The sequence below is a fragment of the Capricornis sumatraensis genome, chromosome 19, assembly GCF_032405125.1.
Source record: "Capricornis sumatraensis isolate serow.1 chromosome 19, serow.2, whole genome shotgun sequence".
In the NCBI taxonomy this organism is placed as follows: domain Eukaryota; kingdom Metazoa; phylum Chordata; class Mammalia; order Artiodactyla; family Bovidae; genus Capricornis; species Capricornis sumatraensis.
In genome coordinates, this window is record NC_091087.1 from 25567785 (window position 1) to 25594823 (window position 27039).

The 27039-nt window shown below is 46.1% G+C and overlaps 1 protein-coding gene and 1 pseudogene across 1 annotated transcript in view; both read left to right on the forward strand.

Moving 5' to 3' along the window:
• Positions 1–11218: 11218 nt before the first annotated feature.
• The window catches only part of LOC138095475 (myeloid-associated differentiation marker-like), a 35822-nt gene continuing 20001 nt past the window's right edge, over positions 11219–27039 (forward strand). Inside the window, exon 1 of the mRNA XM_068991513.1 lies at positions 11219–11919. Coding sequence (XP_068847614.1) covers positions 11219–11919 — 701 coding nt within the window. The remainder of the gene's footprint in view (positions 11920–27039) is intronic.
• LOC138095144 (NEDD8-conjugating enzyme UBE2F pseudogene) lies at positions 14628–15279 on the forward strand (annotated as a pseudogene).

Sequence of the window (27039 nt, forward strand, 5' to 3'; positions counted from 1 at the left end):
TTCCTTCCTTCTCATGACTCCACAGCACACAGCCCTCTGTGCAGCTGTTTACACCCTCGGCCTCTGGAGGGGCCTTGTTGCCAAAGTGTGTCTGCCCCTTGGCGGTGGCTTAGTTGGTGTGTGTATGTGGGGGTGGGATAAGTAGCTAGTCATTGGGCCCACTTTCTCCCAGTAGGGGAGAGTGTACAGTGTGCCTCTCATCTATTTAAGGAATAAATCTCTGGAGGTCAATAATTCCCCGTGAGTGGGAGTCTAAAGCAGAGACCCTGAACTCCTGGGCCCCACCTGGTGCTCAGCCCCACTTAAGATTGTCTCCAGAATTTTTGTTAGCTTACTAAAACACTACCAAGAACAACGGAGTCCAACAGTTTTGGCATCAGGATCAGTTTTTTGGAAGAAAAATTTTCCATTTCTCCCTGGGTTAGGGCAGAGGGATGGTTTAGGTCATGCCTGTTGCTCACTTTCTCCTGTACAGCCAAGTTCCTAACAGGTCACAGACCAGTACCTGTCCGTGGCCCGAGAATTGGGGATCCCTAGCCTAGATGGCATCTTAGAGGAAGTTGAGATGACTTCCATGCCAACTACTGTCAAGGGAATTAAAAAAGGAGCTACCGAAGAAGCCAGGGTCTTGCAGACACCTGTCTGCAGTGTTGGTGAGGGGCAGCAATGTGGCCCTCCTGCCTCAGTGATCAAAACAGCAGGTTCTGCCTCTGCAGGGAGAAGAGCATGGCCACTACAGCCTTAAAGGGATGTTAGCCTGGGTGTTCTCGTTTTTCTTTTCTTTTTTTTTCTAGTCGGGAGGTCAAAAATTACTGGGGGACCCTATTCTTAAAAGGGAATTTTCTAATTTTCTTGGGCAGGTGGATGGGGGTGGTGGGATTGCTGCTTTTATAGTCAAGGGAAATGCGTTAGTTGAGCGTGAGGGGACACACACATGCTTCTTGTGCCAATTGCTTTCTGCTGCTTCTTCCTGTTTCTCTGGGACTCAGACATAATATAATCTCTATAAATATATATAATTTTCAAAATATCCCTTGGAGCTTCTAGTTCCTATCAGTCCCTGCTGTCATTCATAGAGAATAGCCTTGTTCCTTCACCTATGTTCATAAAGCCCTTATAATTTCAATATTAAAAAGCTTCCCAGGTGGTTCCCAGGTGGTGCAGTGATAAAGAATTTGCCTGCCAATGCAGGAGATGCAAGAGATGCAGGTTCAATCCCTTTGTTGGGAAGATCCCCTGGAGGAGGAAATGGCAACCCACTCCAGTATTTTTGCCTGGGAAATCCCATGGATAGAGGAGCCTGGCAGGCTATAGTCCATGGAGCCACAAAGAGTTGGGCACAATAGTGACTGAGCATACACATAAAGATAAAAGAAAATAAACACCCCCTCATGCCCTCCTCTGTCCCTCACCTTCGCAAAACCAAAATCCACACACTGTAATTTTCTCAAATTTGCCTAGGGCTCAGAAATGTCCTAGCCAATTTCCGTCTTCAGCCAAACCTAGATTTCTGGGACTCTCTGCCCGTACCTGGACCAGAGCCTGGGGCTATGGCCTAGGGGGTGGGCCCACAAGAGGTTGGGCCCCACCCCAGTGCCAACATCCTGTCCCCCTAACCCATAAAGGGGGCAGCACCTGGATGCCTCTCTTTAAACTGTGTGCCTGTGTGCACACTCAGTGTGTGTGTTTGTGTGTGTGTGTGTCTGTGCTCGCCTGTGTCGAGACCAGCAGCCCTTTGCAGTAACTGGTGGCTTGGACGGCATCACAAGCCTTCTTCCTCTCTTGCTCTCAACCGCAGAGGCTCAGAGCCCAGCATCTAGTGTCAGCAGGCAAGCCAGGCAAGCAGAGCTGGTGGGGAGAGGAGGGGAAGGACCCCCACTGCTGACCCCAGTCCTGTGCTGGGATGAAGCGTGTGATTTTCATCCAGTGGCAGGTTGGGTGGAGGTGGAGGGCTCCCGGGGGAGGTTCCCATGGCAGGAAAATCTTAAGAAACAATGAAGTAAGACTCATATTTTTAGGCTAGGATAAGAAAAGTATAAGCATAAAAATTTTTCTCTGCCCAATTGGGTTCCTCCCTCCCTGGTGGTCTAGTGGCTGGGATTCAGTGCTTTCACCACCACAGCCAGGGTTCGATTCCCAGTCAGGGAAAACTTTCTAGGGACTTCCCTTGTGGCTCAGTTGGTAAAGAATCCACCTGCAATGCAGGAGACCTGAGTTTGATCCCTGGGTTGGGAAGACCCCTGGAGAGCGGAACAGCTGCTCACTCCAGTATTCTGGCTGGGAGAATTCCATGGACCGTATAGTCCATGGGGTCACAAAGAGTCGGACACGACAGTGACTTGCACTTTGCACTGCACTCCCCTCCAATGTGCATTGTGCATCCGTATTAACAGCCCACCCCGACGGCAGAAATACCTGCTCAGCCATAAAGATCACTTTATTCCTCTGGTCCCAGCCATGTAACTAGAAGATAACACTGCTTACTTATTACATGATTAGCGTCCCTAGCTATTTTCTGCCTATTTTACAAGAGTTTAGTTTCTTGCACTAACCAATGTGTTATCAACCTTATGGTTAAAAAATAATGGTGCCTAGACTACTTGAAACAATTGACCTGATCCATGGGGTCGCTAACAGTCGGGGACGACTGAGTGACTTCACTTTCACATTTCACTCTCATACATTGGAGAAGGAAACGGCAACCCACTCCAGTATTCTTGCCTGGAGAATCCCAGGGACAAAGGAGCTTAGTGGGCTGCCGTCTATGGGGTCACACAGAGTCGGACACGACTGAAGCGACTTAGCAGCAGCAGCAGCAGCAGCAGCATAGTTCTATAAGATCCTTGACTGTAATAGCATGACAATAGATATGGGAAGAAGCAGAAAGTGGAAACCATTTTCTGGAAGCTGATAGACTAGAAAGATAGGTGGTCCAGATGCTTTTGTTCACTATTAAGAGAACTAGATGAGTAATAGCACTTGAGTGGTTTATCAAAGAAATCCCTCAATGACCTGGGAATGAGCATTCTTAGCACCCTGGGACAGACTGGTCCAAAATGTCTCCCAAACTTTGGTTGAAGCTAAGACAGAAAAGGAGGGGACTGTAATAGAGAATGTTGCCCACCACCCAGTTCTACAAGCACAAAGCCATTAGCCCCTGTGGTCGCTGACGTACAGTCTACCCTGAAAAGAATTCAAAGCCAAAGTCAGGATGAAGCATTTTGTGCTCTGGGAAAACTGGGAGAACCAGCCCTCAGATAGATGTTTTAAGAGGAATTTTCAATAACACATTTTTGCATCTTCCCATATTTAGTTCAGTTCAGTTCAGTTGTTCAGTCGTGTCCGACTCTTTGCAACCCCATGGACTGCAGCATGCCAGGCCTCCCTGTCCATCAGCCACTCCCAGAGTTTACTCAAACTCATGTCCATTGAGTTGGTGATGCCATCCAGCCATCTCATCCCATATTTAGAAAAGCACTAAAACCATTAGACAAGATGGCTGTTGTCCTGGAAGAGCAGTAACCTGTAACAAGGTGTGTGCTTGGTGGCATGTCTCCCTTCCTCTAAGTCACATACCTACTGCTCCCCACGTACTGTTCTCAACAGTTCTCAGAGCTTCCTGAGAGACTGTTTCAGCAGCTTTACTCCTCAGGTTACTTTGAATAAAATTTTCCTTTTCTTTCTAACTTGACTATTGATTAATTTTTTCATTGATAAAAGCAAATATGCATTGACCTCTATAAGTCTGGGTGGAAGAATCTCATATTCTACTATTTTTCTGAATAATATAGAACACAACCCTGGGAGCTCACTTCGCAGGAAGATGGCGATGCTTCTGTACTTTAGTACAAAAATTACCCAGGGTTGGCTCACCTGAGGGGCTCACTGTCCAAACCTCCTGGTTCATGAGGGTGGCTGCACCATCCCTCCTGTTGGGAGGTTAAGGGTCATTTCTTGCAAATCCAAGACAAGGTCCAGTCCCCTCACTGTGAATCTCAAAAGAGAGTGTGAAGGTCCTCTACTTAGCTCAACCCTCTCATCATAGGGGAGGTGCAGCTGGACCCCAGGGAGGGCAGGAGTTGTCCAGAGTCACCCTGTGTGTGGCAGAGTCAGAGTCAGGACCCAGGTGTCCTGTCCCAAGGCCGGCTGTCCATTCATGGCCCCACGCTGCTTGTGACAAGTGTGGCAGCAGCATCCTCCAGGCTGGGATTCTGCCCCGTCCACCCTCGTTCTGCACAAACCTGCCCCGTCCCCCTGAGGAGGGCACTCACTGCTGCTGAGTCAGTTTCCTCATCTGCTAGAGTGGGGATGGGTGCCAGAGACCCTGGTCCCTCCCAGCCCCCCTCTTTCCGGGGCGCCTGGACTTGCCAGTCCTGGAGACTCAGACCTAGAGATGGAAGCCGGCTCCCTCCCCTCTGGCCACCCTCTCTGCTTGTTTCCTCTTGGCTGCTGGGTCCTGTTTATTGGTCACACCCTTCCTGATTACACAGACCCTCCTTCCCCATGATCTCTGCTTGGTGGGGACCATGTTTCTCTCTCATAACATGAGTTTGCTCAGTCACTTCCCAGGGGTCCAACTCTCCAGTGATTCTTGTCAAAAATACAAACTGCTTCCAGGTGGACCCATAGTCTGAGGTTTCCCAGACTCCCTTATTCCTGCACATCCTTGACTATTCACTTCTTCAGAGTCCGAATCAGCAGCCCAAGTGGTCTTCCCCTGTTTGGGGAGCTTGTTCCTTTAGGGAATGCAAAGTCCTTTCTGCAGAGTGTATAAAGGGGCTGGCCATAAGCAGGGGAAGATGAAACAGAAGCCCAGAGTGAAGAGAGAGGCAGACCCAGAGTACACCATAGTTCTGCAGTCTCATGTGGGTCTGATTCCCAAGGAGAAAGCCTGGGGGAGGAGCTGAGAGATGCCCTCACAGGCCTGTCTCCAAAGGAGGAGGGAAGGGAGGCACCTTGGATGCAGGGATCTGGTGCCCCAGCCCATTAGTACCCACAGTTGATGGAGAAGACCCCTGGCACCCAAGCCTCAGGCCCTTCCCTTACTCCCTGCTTGGCCTGGGCTCCCTGTCTCCAGGGGTAGTGGCCAGAGGCTCCCTCCTCAGCTGGCCAGAGCCTCCTCCAGGCAGGGTGACTCCAGCTGGTGCACCCCCCTCCCAGCCGCTCCCCCCACCCCTCACCTCCGCCAGACTGTGTCCTGAGCTGCATCCAGAATAGAGCCCGGGGCACAGATGTTTCCATTCCATCGCTCTGGACCAGCTTCTTGGAAAAAATCACAGAGTCGACCTTCCTCAATCCTCCGATGAGTAGAGAGAAGTGGGCCACTCCCTCCTGGGCTCTCAGAGACCTGGCTATCTGCCTCGGAGGCCAGGGCAGATGGCCAATCCATGTGGCCCTTGTCTGTGTGTCTGGCTCTTGTCTAAAGATTCCTGTAGGGAGGCCAGTGAGCTGAGGAGAATCCAGTGAGGGTCCAGTCAGCATCTCTCTAAGTCTCCACACTCTCTGGCATTTTTTGGCTGGCTTGTTAACAGGAAGTCTAGACAAGTTGAGGGCACTGCAGCCAGATCAAGACCCAAAGGAGGCAGGAGATGATTCTTGGACCCAAGAGAAGGGGGTCAGCATTCAGTAAATGTCAGCATTTCCTGAGGTTCTATTACCTGCTGAGTTTTGCAAGGAGACAGACGTTTATTCAAATCCAGACTCTGTCAGGGAGTAAGTGTATGACCTTGAGTAAAATGATCTAATGTACTCTCTGAGCCTCAGTCTCATCATCTGTTAAATGGGGATGACAACAATAATATCCCTGAAGATAAAATGAAATAGGGGAAATAAGTCACCTTGTCAGACTGTTGCTGCTGAAGGCTATTATCTCCATTTTCTGGATGAGTAAACTGAGGTTTGGAGTGACTGGGCACAGGGTTAGGGGATGTGTAGACATGTCAGGGGAAAGGCCCTGAGATGACCAAGAGGAACTGGAGGACGATCTCAGTGCCTGAAGGGAGGGAGGCAATAAGGCAGGACAAGTAGAAAGGAGTCTGGACCCGCAGGCGTTTGGAAGTGACGTTTTAGAGTCTGCGTTCCATCCTAAGGGAACAAAGAGAAGCCTTCGAAATATCTTAGTCTGACTTTATTTCAAATTCATCTTTGAGGGAAAGGATGGAAATAGAGGAAGCAACTAGAGCAGGTGAGGAGATGGATGGATCTGGACCAGGTGGCTCTAGAGATGAAGAAGAGTGGGTGGATTCGAACTATTTTGTGAAGAGCATTCAGGAAGGCAGTGCCATTGACTGAGATGGAGAAGAAGAGGAAGAGCCCAAATCCTGCGGTTCTTATCCTGATGCCTCAGGCAGGGGGAGAATGGAGCCTTCGGCCTCCCTCCCCCCAGTCTCTGGAAGGAGGGGGAATTCTGGTGCAGGACCAGGGGTGGGGGGACTGTGGGGTGGAGGGAGAGGGGGAGAGCCTCAGCGCCCCCACAGTGTGAGGAAGAAAGGAGGTTTGAAGTAGTCTCTCTCTTTAAGACCCGACAGGATACTCAGGTTGCCCAGTGTGTTCCCTACAGGGCCAGGATGGTGGGGGAGCGGGGGAGTAGATTTTCACTGGGACAGTTCCCTGCAGGAGGTCTGAGTGCAGTAGGACAGCCCTGCGTGCTTGCCCGCTCAGTCATTTCCAACTCTTTGCAACCCCGTGGACTGTAGCCCACCGGTGGACTGTAGCCTGTCCATGGGATTTCCCAGGCAAGAATAATGGAGTGGGTTGCCATTCCCTTCTCCAGGGGATCTTCCTGACCCACGGGTCAAACCCGGGTCTCCTGAATTGGCAGGTGATTCTTTACCAGCTGACCCACTGGGGTATCCCTACTAGGATTGCCTTTTGGACAGCCATTGCTTAATTTTATGCTCCATTTTCCATCTTGCACCTACTAAACTGGAAAAATGCCATTCTTCCATATCGAGCTCTTCCACAAAAAATGGTTCATTAGTATCTTTTTCAACCCACCATCCGACATGGGCTGATGCACAGGGCGTGGGTGATGATTGTGTTCACAGCAGAGGAGTGGCACCTTATCCCATACAGAGCCCAGCACTCATCTCTCAGTATTTGGCTTCTTGAGAGATGAGCAGCCAAGCCTGCATTTGATAACACAGCCAAAAGCTAAAGGGCCTCCAGAAGCTAAGAGAGGGTCCCAGGAGGACCCTCCCCTGGGCATCAGAAACAGCACTACCCTGCTGACACCTTGATTTCAGAGTTATGATGCCCAGAACTGTGAGAGAACATATTTCTGTTGTTTTAAGCCACCAGGCTTGTCATAATTTGCTGCAGTGGCCCTAGGAAGCCAAGATGAAATTTTAAAAATAAAAAGTATACTCTATGTCATATTTTTAATAAATTTTCCAGGAAAGCATCCTGACCTCCTGCTCCAGAGCATGATGGTCACATGCATCCAGGACCCCCTGTGTCCCCCAGTGTCTGAAACTCACGGGGGAGGGTCCACCGATCTAGAGAAGGATGGTCAGTCCAAACACTCACAGGAGCTGGGAGGGAAGGAAATAAGTAAAGGGGATGGAGAGGACTAGGGCCCCTGGAGAGGATCAGCTGCACCTGTCGGGGGTGGTGGAAAAGCAAGATGCTGTGTGATGATATGGTCTTGTGTTTATAAAACAGGAAAAAAAGATACAGGTACTCACTACATGCATATGTACATGTATGTACACACACGTCTACATATGACATAAGAGCATGTGAAATTTGTTGAAGGCTGTACATGCAGTTGAGGACACGGTTGCTCCCTGGATAGAGGGGTGGACACTCCTGTGAGGAAGCAAGAAGCCTGGCCGTACCAAGGTGGGGAACCTGAGCACATGTGAGACACTCATAGTCCTGCTTTATGTCAATTATACTTGAGAATAAGAAAATATAGAAAATTACACAAAGATGAAAATGAAAAATAACATAAAGGACATAGCAGCTGCTCAGCTCCATTCACTGCCCCCCCATCCTGAGGGCACACAGCCCAGTGACTCCAAATCTCCTGAGGCTTCAAAAGCAGCTGGGAATCTGGATTTTCATGTGAAATTAAACCCCTGCAGCCACCAACACTTAGGGAAGAAATAATACTGATTCTACACCATCTCTTCCTGAAAACACTGTGACGAAACACCAAGCACATCCCTGGACCACCTGCAGTACAAACTGGTTTGCAGCCCCTGATCTGCAACAAATCAAGCTTGCATGTGCTGATGTCCAGAGTGGGGCCAGGGCCTTCTGGGTCCTCTGTGAGGGGGAGGGGGACAGGTAGCAGGCATGGATTGAGTGTGCCATGTTCCAGACCCTCTGATGGGTCCTTCACATGCTTTTATTCATTAATGGACAGAAAGCTGGGATTAATTCCATTGCAAAGATGGGGAGACTGAGGCTCTAATGAGTAACTTCCCAGTATCTTCCACCTCTAAAGTATCTCCTCCAGGCCCCACATCTCCCTGTAACCGAGTGTCCATCTCACTTCCTTCTCCTTCCTTTGTCCAGGCCATGACCTTTCTGGCTCACTGTCTTCCAGTCCACACGCCTGGCTGCTGGGCAGGCAGGACTCAGCCACATCAGGGAGGACGGGTTGCTGGGGAAAGTGAAAGAAGTGAAAGTGAAGTCGCCCAGTGGTGTCGGACTCTTTGCCACCCCATGGACTGTAGCCCACCAGGTTCCTCCATCCATGGGATTTTCTAGGCAAGAGTACTGAAGTGAGTTGCCAGTTCCTTCTCCAGGAGATCTTCCCAACCCAGGGATTGAACCCAGGTCTCCCGCATTGTAGGCAGATGCTTTATTGGAGGAGGGGTTGCTGGGGAGACTCAAGTAAACTTCCTACTTTTCAAGGGTGGGAAACTAAGGCCCAGGGAGGTCACAGGCCTTACCCAGGGTCACCCAGCTGGAATCCCACACCTCTGCTTCTCCATCCCTCCCTTTGTAGCATTAAAAGGATCCAAAGATCTTTTGTAGTCTTAGGTGGAACTGCACATGGAATTAGGTGGGGATCAAATTGGGGGTAGGCAGCATGACACCCCCTGCTTCCCTCACCCCAGTGCCCCTCCCCACCCTGGCAGTGCCCACTGGGAGGCCCGCAGGCTCCAGGGCTCCACTGGCAATTGGCGCTCAAGGAGCTTTGGGAGGCCAGGGAGGGTCTCAGGTTTGCTCTGTGTTTCTCTTTCCGCTTCAGCTTGTCCCAGGGTTTATTATCAGCAAAGGTGATATAATAATCCCCTGATGGCAGGAAGCTGGCTGGGGCTCAGGGTGCTGGCCCTTCAGCCCTGGGGGCCTCTCAGCAAATAGTCCCTTGGAAGCAGGGCAACTGTCCCTGAGGAGGGGGTGGGCTGGGAGGGGCCTCACTCCCCAAACACTGGACCCTGGAGGAGCCCCTGTGTGAGCAGGACTGCAGCCCTGGCTGGCGGGACTGTCTTGGTCAGGTGACCTGGGCAATTCCATGGTCTCCAGGGTCCCTGCCACTCTGGCCGTATATCCCTGTCACAGCCCTGAAGCCCCTTCAGGCCCCTGTTCTCCTGTCTCAGTTCCAGCCCAGGCCCCTCCTCCGTGGGAAGATTGGCTCCATGCCTGCATCTCTTCTGGGTCAGAAGACCCCTACTGGGCTGTCTCAGGGCCACTGGGACCCTGGGTTCCCCCCAGTCATCTCCACTCTGACCCCCCACCCATCCCTGTCCCGGATGAATCCTCAGGGCTGTCAGTTCTCAGGGTTCCTGCAGGGGTCTCCTTTTTCAGCTCCTGCCCTTAAAAGGGAGCCAATCATCTGTCCATCCCTACCCCCTCCCTGGGATACCCTGAAAGACTATACATCAGCCTCAGACACAGCATCCTTGTTCACTTCTAATCCCTTCTTCCCAGCTTGGAAGCTGCTAACCAGTCTCCCAGGCCAGGAGAATCCTGCTCAGGTAGGACTACTCCTAAATCTTTCCAGACTCCCGTCTGGATGGCAGCTTTGGACCTTAAGAGCCAAACATTATGTTAATTTATTCTGTATTTCCTCCATGAGGCCCCACCCTGGAGTCATGCTGGGTTGAAGTCTCCCCTCCCCAGTGGGCAAGGGTCACACGTGATGGCGAAATTGGGAGAGGGGATTCAGAACAGTCCCTACTTCCTGCATCATCTTGTCCCCACGGTCTTGCTCTCACCCCATGGATCCACCCTGTTCACTTCTGAAGCTGCCCTCCTCCAGGTGAGGCTGTGTCCCCTCAGATGGCAGCTCCTTCAAGTGATGGCTGTAGGGAGGATAGGTCTGAGGCATGTGTGTCTCCAAGTTGCTGTGGAAGGAGGCCATGGCCCTGAAGGTGTGTCGGGTCTCAGAGCCCCGAGCTTTGGTCCTGGGCTCCCACCCACGGCCCTGATGACATGTGGGCTGTAGAGCAAAGTGCCCAAACCATGGCTTTGGTGTTTTTATCTGGGTTCTCACTCCTAACCTTTGACCTTGGGGAAAGCACCTGAGTCTCTCAGCTAACCCTCATCAATACATGGGAGTAGCAGTAGAATCCACAATCCTTTATCTTTGGGGTCAAGTATGCTCTAGAGCTCATAATTTTTCAGCTTCAGACAGATGACCAGATAGTTCTCTATAGAACATAGCATCACCCCAGAGTCTGAAAGCACCTTCTAATGAAGCACATTAGAGTTTCAGCAACTGCAGTCTGGAACATTAACAGTAAGTGATGTAAATAATGACCATAAATTGTCTCATGTGTATTTTGATCAAATTTGCTTACTAAATAACATAAAAATATCTTTTTCAATTTGGAGAGGCTTGAAATTTTCAGATTGAATATAAGGACCATTTTGCCTTGGGTCCCCATAGATAATTTCACATAGCACAAGAGGTCCAAAACGTTAATGGTTTGAGGTCAGACCTAACCCAGTAGAAGGTTTGGGATAACACAGGTCTCCTGACAATGTCAAGGGTGATGGGTGGGGAATATAATTCTGGAGCAGTTGTTCTGTTATCCCAGGTGTCTGAGCCACTGGTTCTAACTCCACAGATCCCGGGCCTCAGCCATCACAGGACTCTGAGCCTTTTCCAGGAATCTGACTTAATTCACCTCCAGAGCCGGATCTTTCTCTGATGAGTCCTCAGGGAAGACGACTGCCGTGTTGGTGACTGTGACCTGCTTGACCGTCACAACACCATGTTCTTCAGGGTGACATCTCGAGACAAGGTGCCTTGGACGTCATGTGCTGCCTGCTCCACCTGCCGCAGCTCTTCTGCACCTGCATGGCCTTCTCCCTCGTGGTCGACAAGGGCATCCTGAGGGGGGCCGTAGGTAACTGGTCCATGTCCATCTGGCGCTTCTGTCTCGCCATGACCCTCATCGTCTCCATTGTAGAGCTGTGTAAGCTCCAGTCCCGCTTTCCTTTCTTCTGGTACAATTTACCCGTCATCTACGCCTGCTACACTGCCCTCCTCTGCCTCTTGGCCTTCATCATCTACGCCACCACTCATGTCCATTTCCTGCCTTATGGCCCTTACTGGGACCGAGCCATCAAGGCCACTGCCTTCTCCTGTGTTGCTTCTGTACTTTATGCCACGGAAGTGGCCTGCTTGTGGCAGTACTATGAGCTCAGTGAGATCCCCTGCTATGTGCACACCATGCCAGGCCTGCTGAAAGTGCTGGACGCCTTCGTGGCCTGTCTCATCTTCGCCTTCCTTAGCCACACCTCGCTGTACCTGCACCAGCCGGCCCTGGAGTGGTGCGTGGCCGTGTACTCCATCTGCTTCTTCCCAGCAACCCTGACCATCCTGGGGAACCTGGCTGAATGGAAATACAGGCTGCCTGTGACCTTCCCCATTTTCCAGTTTTTGCTGACCCTGCTCTCTGTCCTCCTCTATGTCAGCACTCTGGTCCCCTGGCTGCTCTACCAGTTCAATGAGAAGTTTGGCGGGCAGCCCCAGTGATCCAAATATATGGACTGTATCGATGGGCTCACCTATTACATTTGCACCTGGGATGAGGAACTGACTGGCCATTCTGACAGCCCTCAACCTGCTGATATACGTGGCTGGCCTGGTGTACTGGGCCTGCCAGGTTTCTGTAGGGATTGAGGATTAGCCTGGGGACTTCTGATCCTCTCTGATTACCGGAAGCATATTTACCAAGCTCCGATGTCCTCTTCCTGTCTCTTCTCTCTCCCTACTCACATCCCTCCCCATTCATCTCACCCTCTTTTTTTGTTCCCTTTTCTCCTTCTGTTCTGTCTCCTTCCTGTTTTGTGTGGTTGCCCATATCCTGTTTTGCCTCTTTTTTTTTTTTTTTTTGATTCTCTCATTTTCTCTAAATTTTCTGGGTTTTTTGCTCTTTTCTGGTTATCCTTGGTTTTCTTATCTCCTGTGTACTGACCACCTCTTCCCATTTTCCTTGTCCTGATTAGAGCAGTTATGAATGAAACTCCCACTCTGGATCTCACTTGAAAATAAGACAGGAAATATTGGAAATAACCCAGGTGTTCATCTTTAGGATGCAAGTTAATAAACCATGGCATAGTGCAAGAAGGAATCTTTTTCAACGAGGATAAGTAAATATCTCTAGGATATATGATATAAAAAGTAGTAAGATACAGGCTGGGTGATTCAAGATGACGGAGTAGAAGGATGTGTGCTCATCTCCTCCTGTGACAGCATGAAAATTGCAACTAGCTGTTGAACAACCATCAACAGGAGGATGTTAGAACCCACCAGAAAAGGATATCCCAAATCCAAAGACAAGGAAGAAGCTGCAGTGATATGGTAGAAGGGGCACAGTCATGATAAAATCACACCCCATACCTGCTGGGTGGGCGACCCACAAACTGGAGAACAATAATACTAAAGCAGTTCTCCCACTGTTGTGAAGGTTCTGAGTCTCATGTCAGGGTTCCCAGCCTGGGGATCTGAAAAAGGGACTGGGAATCCCCAGGGAATTTGACTTTGAAGGCCAGCAGGATTTGATTATAGGACTTCCAAGGACTAGAGGAAACAAACGAGGTTTTGGAGGTCACAAACAAAATCTTGCATGCACCATGACCCAGGGGAAAGGAGCGGTGACGCCACGAGAGACTGAACCAGACCTCCCCTTAGTGTTGGAGGGTCTCCTGTGGAGGTGTGGTTTGGCAGTGGCTTGCCATGGGGACAGGGGCATGGGAGCAGGAGTCCTTGAAGCTGCCCCTTGGCATAAGCCCTCTTGGAGGTCACCATTAACCTACCATAGGGCTCACAGACCCAAGGGCTGGCTTGCCTCAGACCAAACAACTAGCAGGGAGAGCACAACCCCACCCATCAACAAATATGTGGATTGAAGTTTTGCTAAGCATGGCCCTGCCCACCAGAAGAAGACCCAGTTTTTCCCACCACCAGTCCCTCCCATCAGGAAGCTTACTCAATCCTCTTAGCCTCATCCACCAGAGGGCAGACAGAAGAAGCAAGAAGAACACTAATTCCACAGCAGCTAGGATGAAAAGCACATCACAGAAAGTTAATCAGAATGAAAAAGCAGAGGGTTATGTCCTAGACGAAAGGACAAGATAAAACCCCAGAAAAACAACTAAATGAAGTAGAGATAGGCAGCCTTCCAGAAAAAGAATTCAGAATAATGATAGTGAAGAGGATTCAGGATCTCAGAAAACCAATGGAGAAGATGCAAGACAGGTTTGCGAAAGACCTAGAGGAACTAAAGAACAAGCAAACCGAGATGAACATTACACTGTTGCTGCTGCTGCTGCTAAGTCACTTCAGTCGTGTCCAACTCTGTGCGACCCCATAGACGGCAGCTCACCAGGCTCCCCTGTCCCTGGGATTCTCCAGGCAAGAACACTGGAGTGTGTTGCCATTTCCTTCTCCAATGCATGAAAGTGAAATGTGAAAGTGAAGTCGCTCAGTTATGTCCGACTCTTAGCGACCCCATGGACTGCAGCCTACCAGGCTCATCTGCCCAGGGGATTTTCCAGGCAAGAGTGCTGGAGTGGGGTCCCATTGCCTTCTCCAGAACATTACACTGCTGCTGCTGCTGCTAAGTCGCTTCAGTCGTGTCCGACTCTTAGTGACCCCATGGACTGCAGCCTACCAGGCTCCTCCGCCCAGGGGATTTTCCAGGCAAATGGAGTGGGTTGCCATTGCCTTCTCCAAACATTACACTAGAAGGTATCAATAGCAGAATAACTGAAGCAGAGTAATGGTTAAGTGACCTGGAAGACAGAATGGTGGAAATCACTGCTACAAAACAGAATATAGAAAAAAGAATGGAAAAAAAAAAAAAGCCACCCTAAGAGACCTCTGGCATGACATTAAATGCACCAACATTCACATTATGGGACTCCCAGAGGAGAAGAGAGAAAGGACTTGAGAAAATATATGAAGAGATAATAGCTGAAAACTTCCCTAACATGGGAAAGGAAATAGTCAACCAAGTCCAGGAAGCACAGAGAGCTCTGGGCAGGATAAACCCAAGGAGGAACACATCGAGACACATAGCAACCAAACATGAAAATTAAAGACAAAGATAAAATATTAAAAGCAACAAGGGGAAAATGACAAATAAAATACAAGGGAATTGCCATAAGGTTATCAGCTGATTCCTCAATAGAAACTCTGCAAGCAAGAAGGGAATGGCATGGCCAGAGCTGGTGTGGCTGTGAGTGGCCATGGCTTGCTGCCTGTGGCCAGCTGGGCATGGAGTTGGGCACTGGGCTTGCCTTGCCTGTCTCAGGGTGCCCAGGACAAAGGTAGTAGTGATGTCAATGCGGGCAAGCAAGCTGAAGAATCAGCCACAGCCACTGACTCCGCTCGGCTAATGCCTGTGAGAGACAGGCTGCTTGTTAAAGAGGTTGCAGAACTTGAAGCTAATTTGCCTTGTATGTATAAAGTGCATTTTCCTGATCCAAAAAGCTTCATTGCTTTCAGCTAACTGTCACCCCAGAGAAGGGTTACTACCAGGGTGGAAAATTTCAGTTAGAAACCGAAGTCCCCAATGCATACAACATGGTACCTCCCAAAGTGAAATGCCTGACCTGGATCTGGCACCCCAAAATACAGAGACAGGAGAGATATGTCTCAGTTTACTGAGAGAACATCCAGTTGACGGCACTGGCTGGGCCTCTACGAGGACACTGAACCATGTTGTTTGGGGATTAAACTCTTTGTTTATTGATCTGTTGAATTTTGATGATCCATTGAATATCGAAGTTGTAGAACATCATTTGTGGGACAAGGAGGACTTCTGGAATAAAGCTGAAGACTACATGAAGTGCCACGCCAGATGGTAGGAGAAGAGGACTGCAGGGCCACGGACTGTGCATGAGAAGAGTGTCTCAAAGCAAAACTGGACTTGTATCCCAGTCCTCAGCTCCCCTCAATCCCGCTGGGTCATCCGAGTCCTGTGACCATGCTGTCGTGAGGAAGAACCTCTTCACAACCACCCATTGTAGCTGGAGAGTTCTGCATAAACACAGCCAGAAAATGTGTCTGGTTTTCTAAACAGTTGTCTGCTTACCTTAACATGTTTACTTTTTTGAAACTGTACTGAATAGGCTGTTGATGAGAATGAACTCAGCGTCGAGGTAAGAGCTGCTTCTCCTCCCCTCAAGTCAGTCCCTGCACAGGTGATGCTCATGACGTGCTCAGTGTAGCTCTCAGATTGGCCATCAGAAACCTCCCACAAACTGCGATTGGTGTGAAGTCTCTTAGCTTCCCCCACGAATGTCAGCCCTGCCTAGGTGTTATGAAACTTCCCAGGTGCAGAGTCATTCACTATAGATCTCTATATGAAATGTGTATTTTATTAATGTAAATATATTTTGGAACACACTTGTTAATTCGTACAATTTAGTGCTTTATTTATTTTTTCTATTCTCATTTAGTTTGTATTTTCATTGTATAGAGCAGACAGAAAGATGTTGGGTCAAGCAACTATTGAAGAGAAATACAAAGAAAATATGAAAGGCAAAAAAAAAAGAGAGAGAGAGAGAGAGAGAAAGGTATGGCATGATATATTCAAAATGATGAAAGGGAAGAGACTACAACCAAGAATACTCTACCCAGAAAAACTGTCATTCAGATTTGACAGAGAAATCAAAATCTTTAGAGGCAAACAAAAGTTCAGCGAATTCAGCACCACCAAACCAGCTTTACAATAAATGCTAAAGGAACATCTCTAAGCAGGAAACACAAAAGAAGGGAAAGACCTACAAGAAATAAATCCAAAACAATTAAGAAAATGGTAATAGGACCATACATATTGATAATTACTGTGGAGCACTATACCAGGGTCACAGGTGTGGCGCTCTGTACCAAAATCACAGGGTAAAAATCTCTGGAACTGACCAGGCACCATAGCAACTCTTGCCATGCCTCTGGATCCAAACCAGCCAGTTGCCTGATCCCACATTAGGTAAAATACCTACCTTATAGCATCTTAACCAGTCACCTAATGCCACCATTCCAGTAGGAAATTTCTGTGTCTTGAGGCTATACAAATTGGCAGCTAGCCTGTGAAAAGCTTTAGCTCTCCCTTGAACCAGTCCACAGTTCTAACAGCGTCTCCCACTCTAATCCACTTTATTCTCCGTTCAATCTGCCTCATGTCTGGAAATTCTTTTCCAACCCATGCATGGACCACAACATTTTGGTAGCCTGTGCAAGGACTTGGAGTCTCTTCCCCACCTCCTTTCCTCTCATTTCTTGTAGGGACCCTCTATGAACAGGCAAATGACTGTGGAAGCAGCTGAGGAACTCTGGCCAGGGTTACCCTCTGATATGTTCCAAAGGCCCCACTGCTCAATCTGTCCCGTAGCTGCCACCCAAAGGAGTGAGGGTCTCTCTTGTTTACTACTTTCCAACTGAGGACTAACTAGGCCAATCAATATTGTGTGGGCACAGGTCAGGCACTTAAAAGCCACTAGGGCACCTGTCACTGGAAGGCTTCTGTGAAAGGATAATGGGTAGACGGGGGAGGGGGAGGTCATGGAATGGACAAGGCCGCAAGGGCATCCACCCCGAGCAAGACAACTTCGGTGTACCATATCAGGCACATATTGGTTCAAACAAATCACAGTCCACCACCCCTGGCCACTGTCTCCCCTATAGGATTGTAAGGCAGATTCTTCAGCCTATCTTCCCTGTCTCTTTCACTTCATTCCCTTTCAGTCTGGATTGATTTACAAGTACCTAAGTGTTGCCTCTGAGCCATCCTGAGAGTGCCTTGCACATTTCAGGGAATCACCAAATGGTGAGTCACCCAGTTGCTCCCAGGAATCTTTGTCTTTCCCTGTCCAAGTCACATGGTTCCTTGTTGTTGCCCAGTCACCCAGTCATGCCTGACTCTTTGCAACTCCATGGATTGCAGCATGTCAGGTCTCCTGTCCCTCACCATCTCCTGAAATTTGCCCCAGTTCATGTCTATTGCATCCTCTGATGCATCTCATCCTCTGATGCTCTCTTCTCCTTCTACCCTCAATCTTTCCCTGGCTCAGGGACTTTTCCAGTGAGTCAGCTGTTTGCATCAGATGATCAAAATACCAGAGCTTCAGCTGCAGCATCATTCCTTCCAATGAATATTTAGGGTTGATTTCCCTTAACATTCACTGGTTTGATCTCCTTGCTGTCCATGGACCTTTCAGGAGTCTTCTCTAGCACCACAGTTTGAAGGCATCAGTTCTTTGGCATTCTGATTTCATTATAGTCCAGCTGTCACCACTGCACATGACCACTGGGAAGAGCATAGCCTTGACTATACAGACCTTTGTTGGCAGAGTAATGCCTCTTCTTTTCAACACACTGTCTAGGTTTGTCATAGCTTTCCTGCCAAAAAGCAGCTGTCTTCTGATTTCATGGCTGCAGTCATCATCTGCAGTGATTTTAGAGCCCAAGAAGAGGAAATCTGTTACTACTTCACCTCTTCCCCTTCTATTTGCCATGAAGTAATGAAGTCAAATGCCATGATCTTAGTTTTTTAAATATTTAGTCTTAAGTTGGCTCTTGCACTCTCCTCCTTCACCCTCATCAGGAGGCTCTTTAGTTCCTCTTCGCTTTCTGCCATTAGAATGGTATCATCCTCATATATGAGGTTGTTGATGTTTCTCCTGCCTATCTTGATTCCAGCTTGTAACCCATGCAGCCCAGCATCTCTCATGATGTGCTCAGCATATAGGCTAAACAAAACAGGGTGACAGCAGACAGCCCTGTCATACTCCTTTCTCAATCTTAAACCAATCATTGTTCCATACAGGGTTCTAACTGTTGCTTCTTGACCTGCATACAGGTTTCTCAGAAGATGGGTAAGATGGTCTGCTATTCCCACCTCTCTAAGAGCTTTCCACACTTTGTTACGATCCATGCTGTCAAAGGCTTTAGCATGGTTAATGAAACAGAGGTAGATGTTTTTCTGAAATTCCCCTGCTCTCTCTATGATCCAGTGAATGTTAACAATTTGATCTCGGGTTCCTCTTCCTTTTCTAAACCCAGCTTGGACATTTGGAAGTTCTTGGTTTGCATAATGTTGAAGCCTAGCATGCAAGATTTTAAGCATGACCTTACTAGCATGGGAGATGACTGCAACTGTCCGATGGTTAGCACATTCTTTTGTACTACCCTTCTTGGAAATTGAGAGGAGGATTGACCTTTTCCAGTCCTGTGGCCACTGCTGGGTCTTCCAGACTTGCTGACATATTGAATGCAACACCTTGATGGCATCATCCTTTAGGGTTTTGAATAGCTCTATTGGAATTCCACCACATCCACTAGCTGTATTAACAGCAGAGCTTCCTAAGGCCTACTTGACTTCACACTTCAGAATGTCTGTCTCTGGGTGACTGACCACATCATCATAGTAATCCAGTTCCTTAAGATCCTTTTGTACAGTTCTTTCATGTATTCTTTCCATCTCTTCTTGATCTCTTCAGTGTCTACGAGGCATTTCTATCCATTATTGTGCTCATCTTTGGGTGAAGAAAGGAAAGCCTTGGAAGAAAAGCTATGACCAACTTAGACAGCATATTAAAAAGCAGAGACATTACTTTGCCAACAAAGGTCCATCTAGTCAAAGCTATGGTTTTTCCAGCAGTCATGTATGGATGTGAGAGTTGATCTATAAAGAAAGCTGAGCTCCAAAGAAGTGATGTTTTTGAACTGTGGTGTTGGAGAAGACTCTTGAGAATCCCTTGGACTGCAAGGAGGTCTAACCAGTCCATCCTAAAGAAAGTCAGTTCTGAATATTCATTGGAGGGACTGATGCTGAAGCTGAAACTTCAATACTGTGGCCACCTGATGTGAAAAACTGACTCATTGGAAAAGAATGTGATGCTGGGCAAGACTGAAAGTGGGAGGAGAAGGGGACAACAGAGGATGCAATGGTTGGATGGCATCACTGACGTGATGGACATGCGTTTGAGAAAGCTCCAGCAGATGGTGATGGACAGGGAAGCCTGGCATGCTGCAGTCCATAGGGTCACAGAGAGTTGGACACGACTGAGTGACTGAACTTGGGCAAAATATTCTTTTGATATTTCCAGTTTTCCTGAAGAGATCTCTAATCTTCCCCTGGCTGTTGTTTTCTTCTAGCTATAGTCCTTGTTCATTGAAGAAGGCTGTCTTGTCTCTCCTAGCTGTTCTTTGGAACTCTGCATTTAGTTGGATATACCTTTCCCTCTCTCCCTTGCTTTTCACTTCTCTTCTTTCTTCAGCTCTTTGTAAAGCCTGCTCAGATGACCACTTTGCCTTCTTGCTTTTTTTTCTTTGGGGTGGTTTTGTTTGCTGCTTCCTGTACAATACGATGAACCTCCATCCTTGGTGCTTCAGGCGCACTGTTGAGTAGGTCTAATCCCTTGAGTCTGTTCATTACCTCCACTGCATATTCATAGGGGATTTGATTTAAGTCATACCTGGCTGGCCTAGTGGTTTCCCTGTTTCCTTTAGTTTAAGCCTGAATTTTGCTATGAGAAGTTTTGCATTCCAATCCCAACTGGTGAATAGAACATCTCTTTTGGTCTTAGTTATAGGAGGTCTTCTAGGTTTCCTAGAACTAACACATGGTGCCTTAGCTACACAATTCCCAGGCGTCACCTCTCACCATCAGATCTGACTGTTGGGACAGTCAGCCATTTTGTGCCGTTACCCTCATGGAGAGATCACTGGGGAAAAAGGGACGCCTTTCTGTCAGCCAATGACTCTCAGAACTCCCATTCTATGGCATGCAGGCTAAGACCTGATTCTGATAGGTCCCAAGAGCCTCTCTCAGACTCACCCCATGACTATATTATCAGGAACTGGAAAAATTTGACCCTGAAAATCTCAAAAAGACCTAGCCCTACTACAAATGAGGGGATGAAAAATGGCCTCTGAATGGCACACTAGGTTGTAACCAAAGCAGGGAAAGGTTTCAGAGGTCCCTTTTGTTCAGTCCTTCATGGCCCTTAATCAGAATCCAGATCTGAGGGACTCAAGCCACGTGTCCTTCTGTGGCCATCCTATCCCCTCACCCCTCACTGTCTCCCCCTCCATCAGGTTTCCTAGATGACCCTTACTTGACCTTTCCTATTCACATTTGATCTCTATTGTTGGACACAAAGAAAGGATCCTGAGGTTCCCTTTGATCTAGGACTTTCTCCCATAATCAAAAGCCTGAAGGATCAAAAACATCTCACCCCACTCCAGTACTCTCGCCTGGAAAATCCCATGAATGGAGGAGCCTGGTAGGCTGCAGTCCATGGGGTAGCTAAGAGTCAGACACGACTGAGCGACTTCACTTTTCACTTTCATGCATTGGAGAAGGAAATGGCAACCCATCCAGTGTTCTTGCCTGGAGAATCCCAGGGACAGGGGAGCCTGGTGGGTTGCCATCTATGGGGTCGCACAGAGCCGGACACGACTGAAGTGACATAGCAGTAGCAGCAGCAACATTCTAAAGAATCCCCTTCCAACTTCTATCTCTCAGGGTGGGGAGGGACCAAGCTTCTCCCACTCCTGCAAGTTCCTTTTCCCTTCCAAATTCTTCTGATCAAACTAGGACCACACCTCATCTCCCCAGAGGGATAATTCCTGCTGGGACAACTTTCATCAGTCAATCAGCCCCTGTTACCAGAGTCAATTTGTCAGTTCAGTTCAGTCTCTCAGTCCTGTCCAACTCTTTGCAACCCCATGAATCACAGCATGCCAGGCTTCCCTGTCCATCACCGACTCCTGGAGTTCACTCAAACTCACATCCATCGAGTCCGTGATGCCATCCAGCCATCTCATCCTAGGTCGTCCCCTTCTCCTCCTGTCCCCAATCCCTCCCAGCATCAGAGTCTTTTCCAATGAGTCAACTCTTTGCATGAGGTGCCCAAAGTACTGGAGTTTCAGCTTCAGCATCATTCCTTCCAAAGAAATCCCAGAGCTGATCTCCTTGAGAATGGACTTGTTGGATCTCCTTGCAGGCCAAGGGATTCTCAAGAGTCTTCTCCAACACCACTGTTCAAAAGCATCAATTCTTCGGTGCTCAGCCTTCTTCACAGTCCAACTCTCACATCCATGAATGGCCACTGGAAAAACCATACCCTTGACCAGATGGACCTTTGTTGGTAAAGTAATGTCTCTGCTTTTCAATATGCTGTCTAGGTTGGTCATAACTTTTCTTCCAAGGAGTAAGCGTCTTTTAATTTTATGGCTGCAGTCACCATCTGCAGTGATTTTTGGAGCCCAAGAAAATAAAGTCTGTCACTGTTTCTACTGTTTCCCCATCTATTTCCCATGAAGTGATGGGACCAGATGCCATGATCTTCGTTTTCTGAATGTTGAGCTTTAAGCCAACTTTTCACTCTCCACTTTCTCTTTCATCAAGAGGCTTTTTAGTTCCTCTTCACTTTCTGCCATAAGGGTGGTGTCATCTGCATATCTGAGGTTATTGAGATTTCTCCTGGTAATCTTGATTCCAACTTGTGCTTCTTCCAGTCCAGCGTTTCTCCTGATGTATTCTGCATAGAAGTTAAATAAGCAGGGTGACAATATACAGCCTTGACGTACTCCTTTTCCTATTTGGAACCAGTCTGTTGTTCCATGTCCAGTTTGAGCATTCTCTAAAATTTAGCTGTGAGATTATGACCACAGAAGGAAAAAGACAGTATGGCCATGATAGTAGACTGGAGGAAACTGGTTAAAACGAAATCTTTTGAAATTACAAAACTGGTTCTTGCATGAAAAAACTAGCTTGTTAAACAAAATTATGCCTAGGAGAAAGTTTGAAGTTAACTCTTATCATATGCATGAAATATACAGACCACTTTGCCTGAGACTTCAACTTTGAGCAAATTAAAACTTCAAGCCAAGAAAAAAAGGTTGGGGGGAGGGCAAAGAGACATTTTAAATCTCAAGCAGATAACTATGAGGTCTATGTCTGTCTGTCTGGATTTATGCATGTCTCGGTGTATGTCTTTGTCTTTGGATAATATTGCTGAGGTTAGGTTGTAAATGAGCTCTAGTTTAAGTGACCTAAAGAAAAGTAAGTACTTACAAATCAAACGATTCTAAATACGAGAGAAACTAACCTGAATTAATTTCAGCTTCACATAAACTAGGAAATATTCAGTATTAAATATCTGGTATTAATGTTTGTTTGGTGATCTAATTAATGTAGACATGTCTAAGAGTCACTTATATTAAACATAACATTTTCATTATACCTAGGTTTGATATAAGTTTAATCTTATTATATCTGTCACAAATTTGTCATTGAGGAAAGTGACTGGAGTCCCAAAAAACTCTTCAAGAAAGAAAATGTGAAAGAGATAATGAGCTTTTAAATAAACTTTATTAGGAATAATTATGCTTTAGTAATGTTGTTTGAAATAGTCTCTCCAGATTGAGGCAACTTGAATTTCTAGGGTTTTGTTAAACTAAGTGATGGAAGTTTACTAAATAGCTAGGTCATTTCCAAATAAAATAAGTTTCTGAAACATTAATTACTGAGCACTAACTTCCTCTTACAGAGAAACTAGAGATTATGAACTATTAATGAATATGTGTGGTGCCATCCTGAGATGTTCTCTATAAGAAAACAAATGTTTTTAGAAATTATCACAGGTATTTATGTTCACAAATCTACAGAATGCTAATATAAAGGACAGCTGATGGTTGTTTAAGGAAAGTAGGATGTATGTTTTTAATAAAGAAGGTATAAAGAATGAAATTTCATTTTATTAAGGGAAAAGAAAGTAGGTCTGACTTACAGGTAGCTGTTTCTAAATGAACAAAGTGATAGATTTTTTTTTTAAAGGTTTATGGAAAGTGGACCCCAAGAAAAGATTTTTGTGTATAACACAAGTTTTCTTAATATGTTGAATGGCCTTTGATAATGGGTTTTAAGTTTCTTTACCTCTAAAGTGATCTGTTCTATGTTTACCTTTGAAATCTTTGTTACTTTGGCTAAGTGAATATATTATTTCACAATTATCTATATGATTCTATCTGACTGAGTGTTATAAACTCTTTAGATATTTTTTGGGAAAACTTCCTAAAATTAAATTCTAATGAAGTTCTTTGGACCTCTAGCTAATTTTGGAGTGCTTCAGAGGGCCCCAGAGACATCCCAAAGAGACATTAAACTGTTTGGGTTCATTTGACATATTAAATTACTTGGGAAGTATTATTAGAGGAGTGATGAATCTTCTCAGGTTATATTGTCTGGTTGATGTTACTAATGTAGATATCCTAGAAATCATATGGAATTCATGAAAATCTAATATGTTCTGATAAAATGTCAGTTATAATTCTAGTTGTCATGTTAAAATGTTACATGTCACAGCAATGACCAAGTTGCTTTGTCGATGGCAATTTGATTATAAATGTGCCTTCTATGGTTTCACTCTGATGCCTTTGCAAGAATACTGCTACTTCTTCAAGGTTTTAACCAGATAAACAAATTTTGTAATTAACAGTAAACTGGTGCCAGAGTGAAATTTAGTTTTGTTTTTTCTTTTTCGGTTCATAAAACAAAGTTTTCTTGAAATTTGGCTTTTGATAATAGACTATGTGAATTTATTTACCTTTATGTGATTTATATTTATTTTTAAAAGCTTTTCTTACTCTGGTAAAGTAAAAAAGCATTATTTCACAATGATCTACGAAGATTTTGGTGCATATAGGTAACACTTATTCTGCTTCTTCAAAATATTAACCCCTCACTGTCAGACTTTTACTATCCTGATGTCCTGAAACATGGCAATAGTCTACTCCTAAATCAGGGAATTAAAAATGGGTGAACAATAGCTGTAAGTCAGTCAGGGCTGTGGGAAATCCAAGACAGCTGCTTGGGTTTCCCCCGCTCCCTGACAAACCTCATTTTTATGTGATGGGTTAAAGCCTTCCCAGACTGCAGGGTTAATACCCTCACACGCACACACACACAATTATGTCTAACTAAATGTTAAGTTTTAGTTTTGTTAATTAAAGTCTGTGTTTACTTTGACTCACTTCTGAGATAGTTCCTTGTTAATGTTATACTGCTAAAAGGTGTAAGTTATTGAAGAGGACACTCCAAGTTTGTTTCTAAAGCTTATCTCAGTAATCAGTCTTTGGATAAAGATCAGATGCTCCAAGATCTACAAACAGGAAATTAACACCAGTCTATAGTCTTTGGGGCTTCCCAGGAGGCACTAATGGTAAAGAACCCACCTGCCAAGGCAGGAGACTTAAGAAATGAGGGCTCAATCCCTGGGTCAGGAAGACCCCCTGGAGGAGGGCCTGGCAACCCACTCCAGTATTCTTGCCTGGGGAATCCCATGGACAGAGAAGCCTGGTGGGCTATAGTCCATAGGGTCGCAAAAAGAGTTGGACACAACTGAAGTGGCTTAGTATACATAATCATTTACCAAACTAGGTCAGATGACCTGGGGATATACTGGGCTATATCCTATAGGTATAAGGAAATTCTTGCCTTAAATTCTTGCTTATGATCTTACTAATAATCGCTAGCTATATTTTCTATGTTGCCTGTTTCAGAAAATTGCTTCTTACATTATCAAACATGTGACTGAGCCTCTGATAAAATGATGATATGTAGTTCCATATGTGATCAGTAATTGTAAAAATGTAACTCTAGATATGGGAAGAAGCAACAAGAGGGAATATTTTCCTGGGCCAAGAGGCTAGAAATACAGGTACAGTCCAGAGACTTTTGCTACTTGTGAGGCCTGGTCCAGTAACAGCACATTGAGTGGCCTGTCTGTGCAATCTTTGACAGAACTGAGAATGAACATTCCTAGCACCGTGGGACACAATGGCCATGAAATGCCCCCCAAACAAAAGTCAAATTTATAACACTGAAGGGGCTCTGTCAACTGGAAATTGGCACTTGCCATTTGCCTCTATAAAGAATTAAATCATGACCACTGCAAGCTGCTGACCTTTGACACCCCCTGAAAGGAGTTCAGGGTGGAGATCAGAAATAAGCCACTCTGTGCTCTGGGAAAAACTGGAAGAACAGGCCTTCAGATAGTCAGGCATTTTCAGGTAAAGAATTTCATGAGCTCAAATTCTTGTATCTTCTCATACCTAGAGAAACACAAACATCACAGATCAACGTCTGGTCCTGGTTCTCCCGGCTAGCCTCATGGCAGCTTTTCTACTTCTATTAATCTTTGGGTCATAAATCCTTAACCTTCTTGTTAAGTTTCTTTCTTCTAGAATACAACTAAGTCTCCCACTGGTAGTACAACAAGAATATCACTCAGCCCACACCCAGACAGTGGTGGAACAAGAAGCCTTACGTTCCATGAACTCTCATCTCCCTCTGTAAATGTACCCTAACTGAAATCAGGCTTTGGGAGCCAGGAACCCACAACGCCCCTGTCCAGCTTGAAGAAGCCAGAGCAGTCATTGGCCCTTTCCCCGATGACCTGGGTCCCCATGGCTCAAGACAGGGATAGGTAGACAGTTATTCATGAGCAGGGTGTTAAGTGCTAAATATTTGGTCCATAAATAAAAAGAGGAGGAATGTGGCACTGTATACCAAGGCTACAGGTGTGGAGCCCTGTACCAAGGTCACAGGATAAAAATCTCTGGAACTGACCAAGCCCCATAGCAACTGTTGCCTTGAGCCTCTGGATCTAAACTGGCTAGTTCTCTGATCCCATACTAAGAAAAATACCCACCGTATTACCTACCCCATAGCAATTTAACCAACCACCTAATGCCACCATTTCAGTAGAAATTTTCTTTGTTTTGATGCTATAATATTTGGCTACTAGCCTGTTTGAAAGGGTTTTGCTCTCCCTTGTATTGGCCCACTGTTCTAACAGTGTTCCTCACTCTGATAAACTTTATTCTCCTTTCATTCTGCCTCATGTCTGAAAAATCTTTTCCAATCTGCACATGGACCCAAGACAATTACTTTAAATCTAAATGAATTAAATGCACCAATAAAAAAACATAGACTAGCTGGGCAGATGAAAACTTGTGCATGTATGCACTTCTAATTACCACATCACACTACTTACCCCCCAAATTGTATGTAATTATTTTATATTGTTAGGTTGATCATGTTTCCATTATGGCTGGCAATTGTAATCTTATTTTTTGCCTGGCTATTGATTGTGAAAACTGATACACTTCTTTTACTATTATGATTATGTAACTATTATTCACTTAATATCATTGTATCATAATTGGTCAACAGAAAATAGTAGAATTCTATGTCATTAAAAGTACCACTTAGTAGAAAAATCTGTATCACTTTTAAAAATCCAAACGCATATCAAAATTATCTGGGAATTTTTTGAAAAATACAAATGCCGACATATTGCTTTTTTCTGCAAAGCTCTAAATGTGTTTCTAATGACCAGCCATGTTTAAAAACAGCCAGATTATGATGACCTTTTACTTTTATCTAGTGTGTTTCACTTTTTCTATTTCCTGTGCAGTACTCTCATTTCAATTAGTTTATGTTTTCCAATTTCTCCAGCTCTTTGTTGTTGTTGTTCTTTCTCAAACCTTTATCAAGAGTAGTGGAAAAGCTTTTCTATACAGATATATATGTGTGTACACAGGAGGGCCTAGAG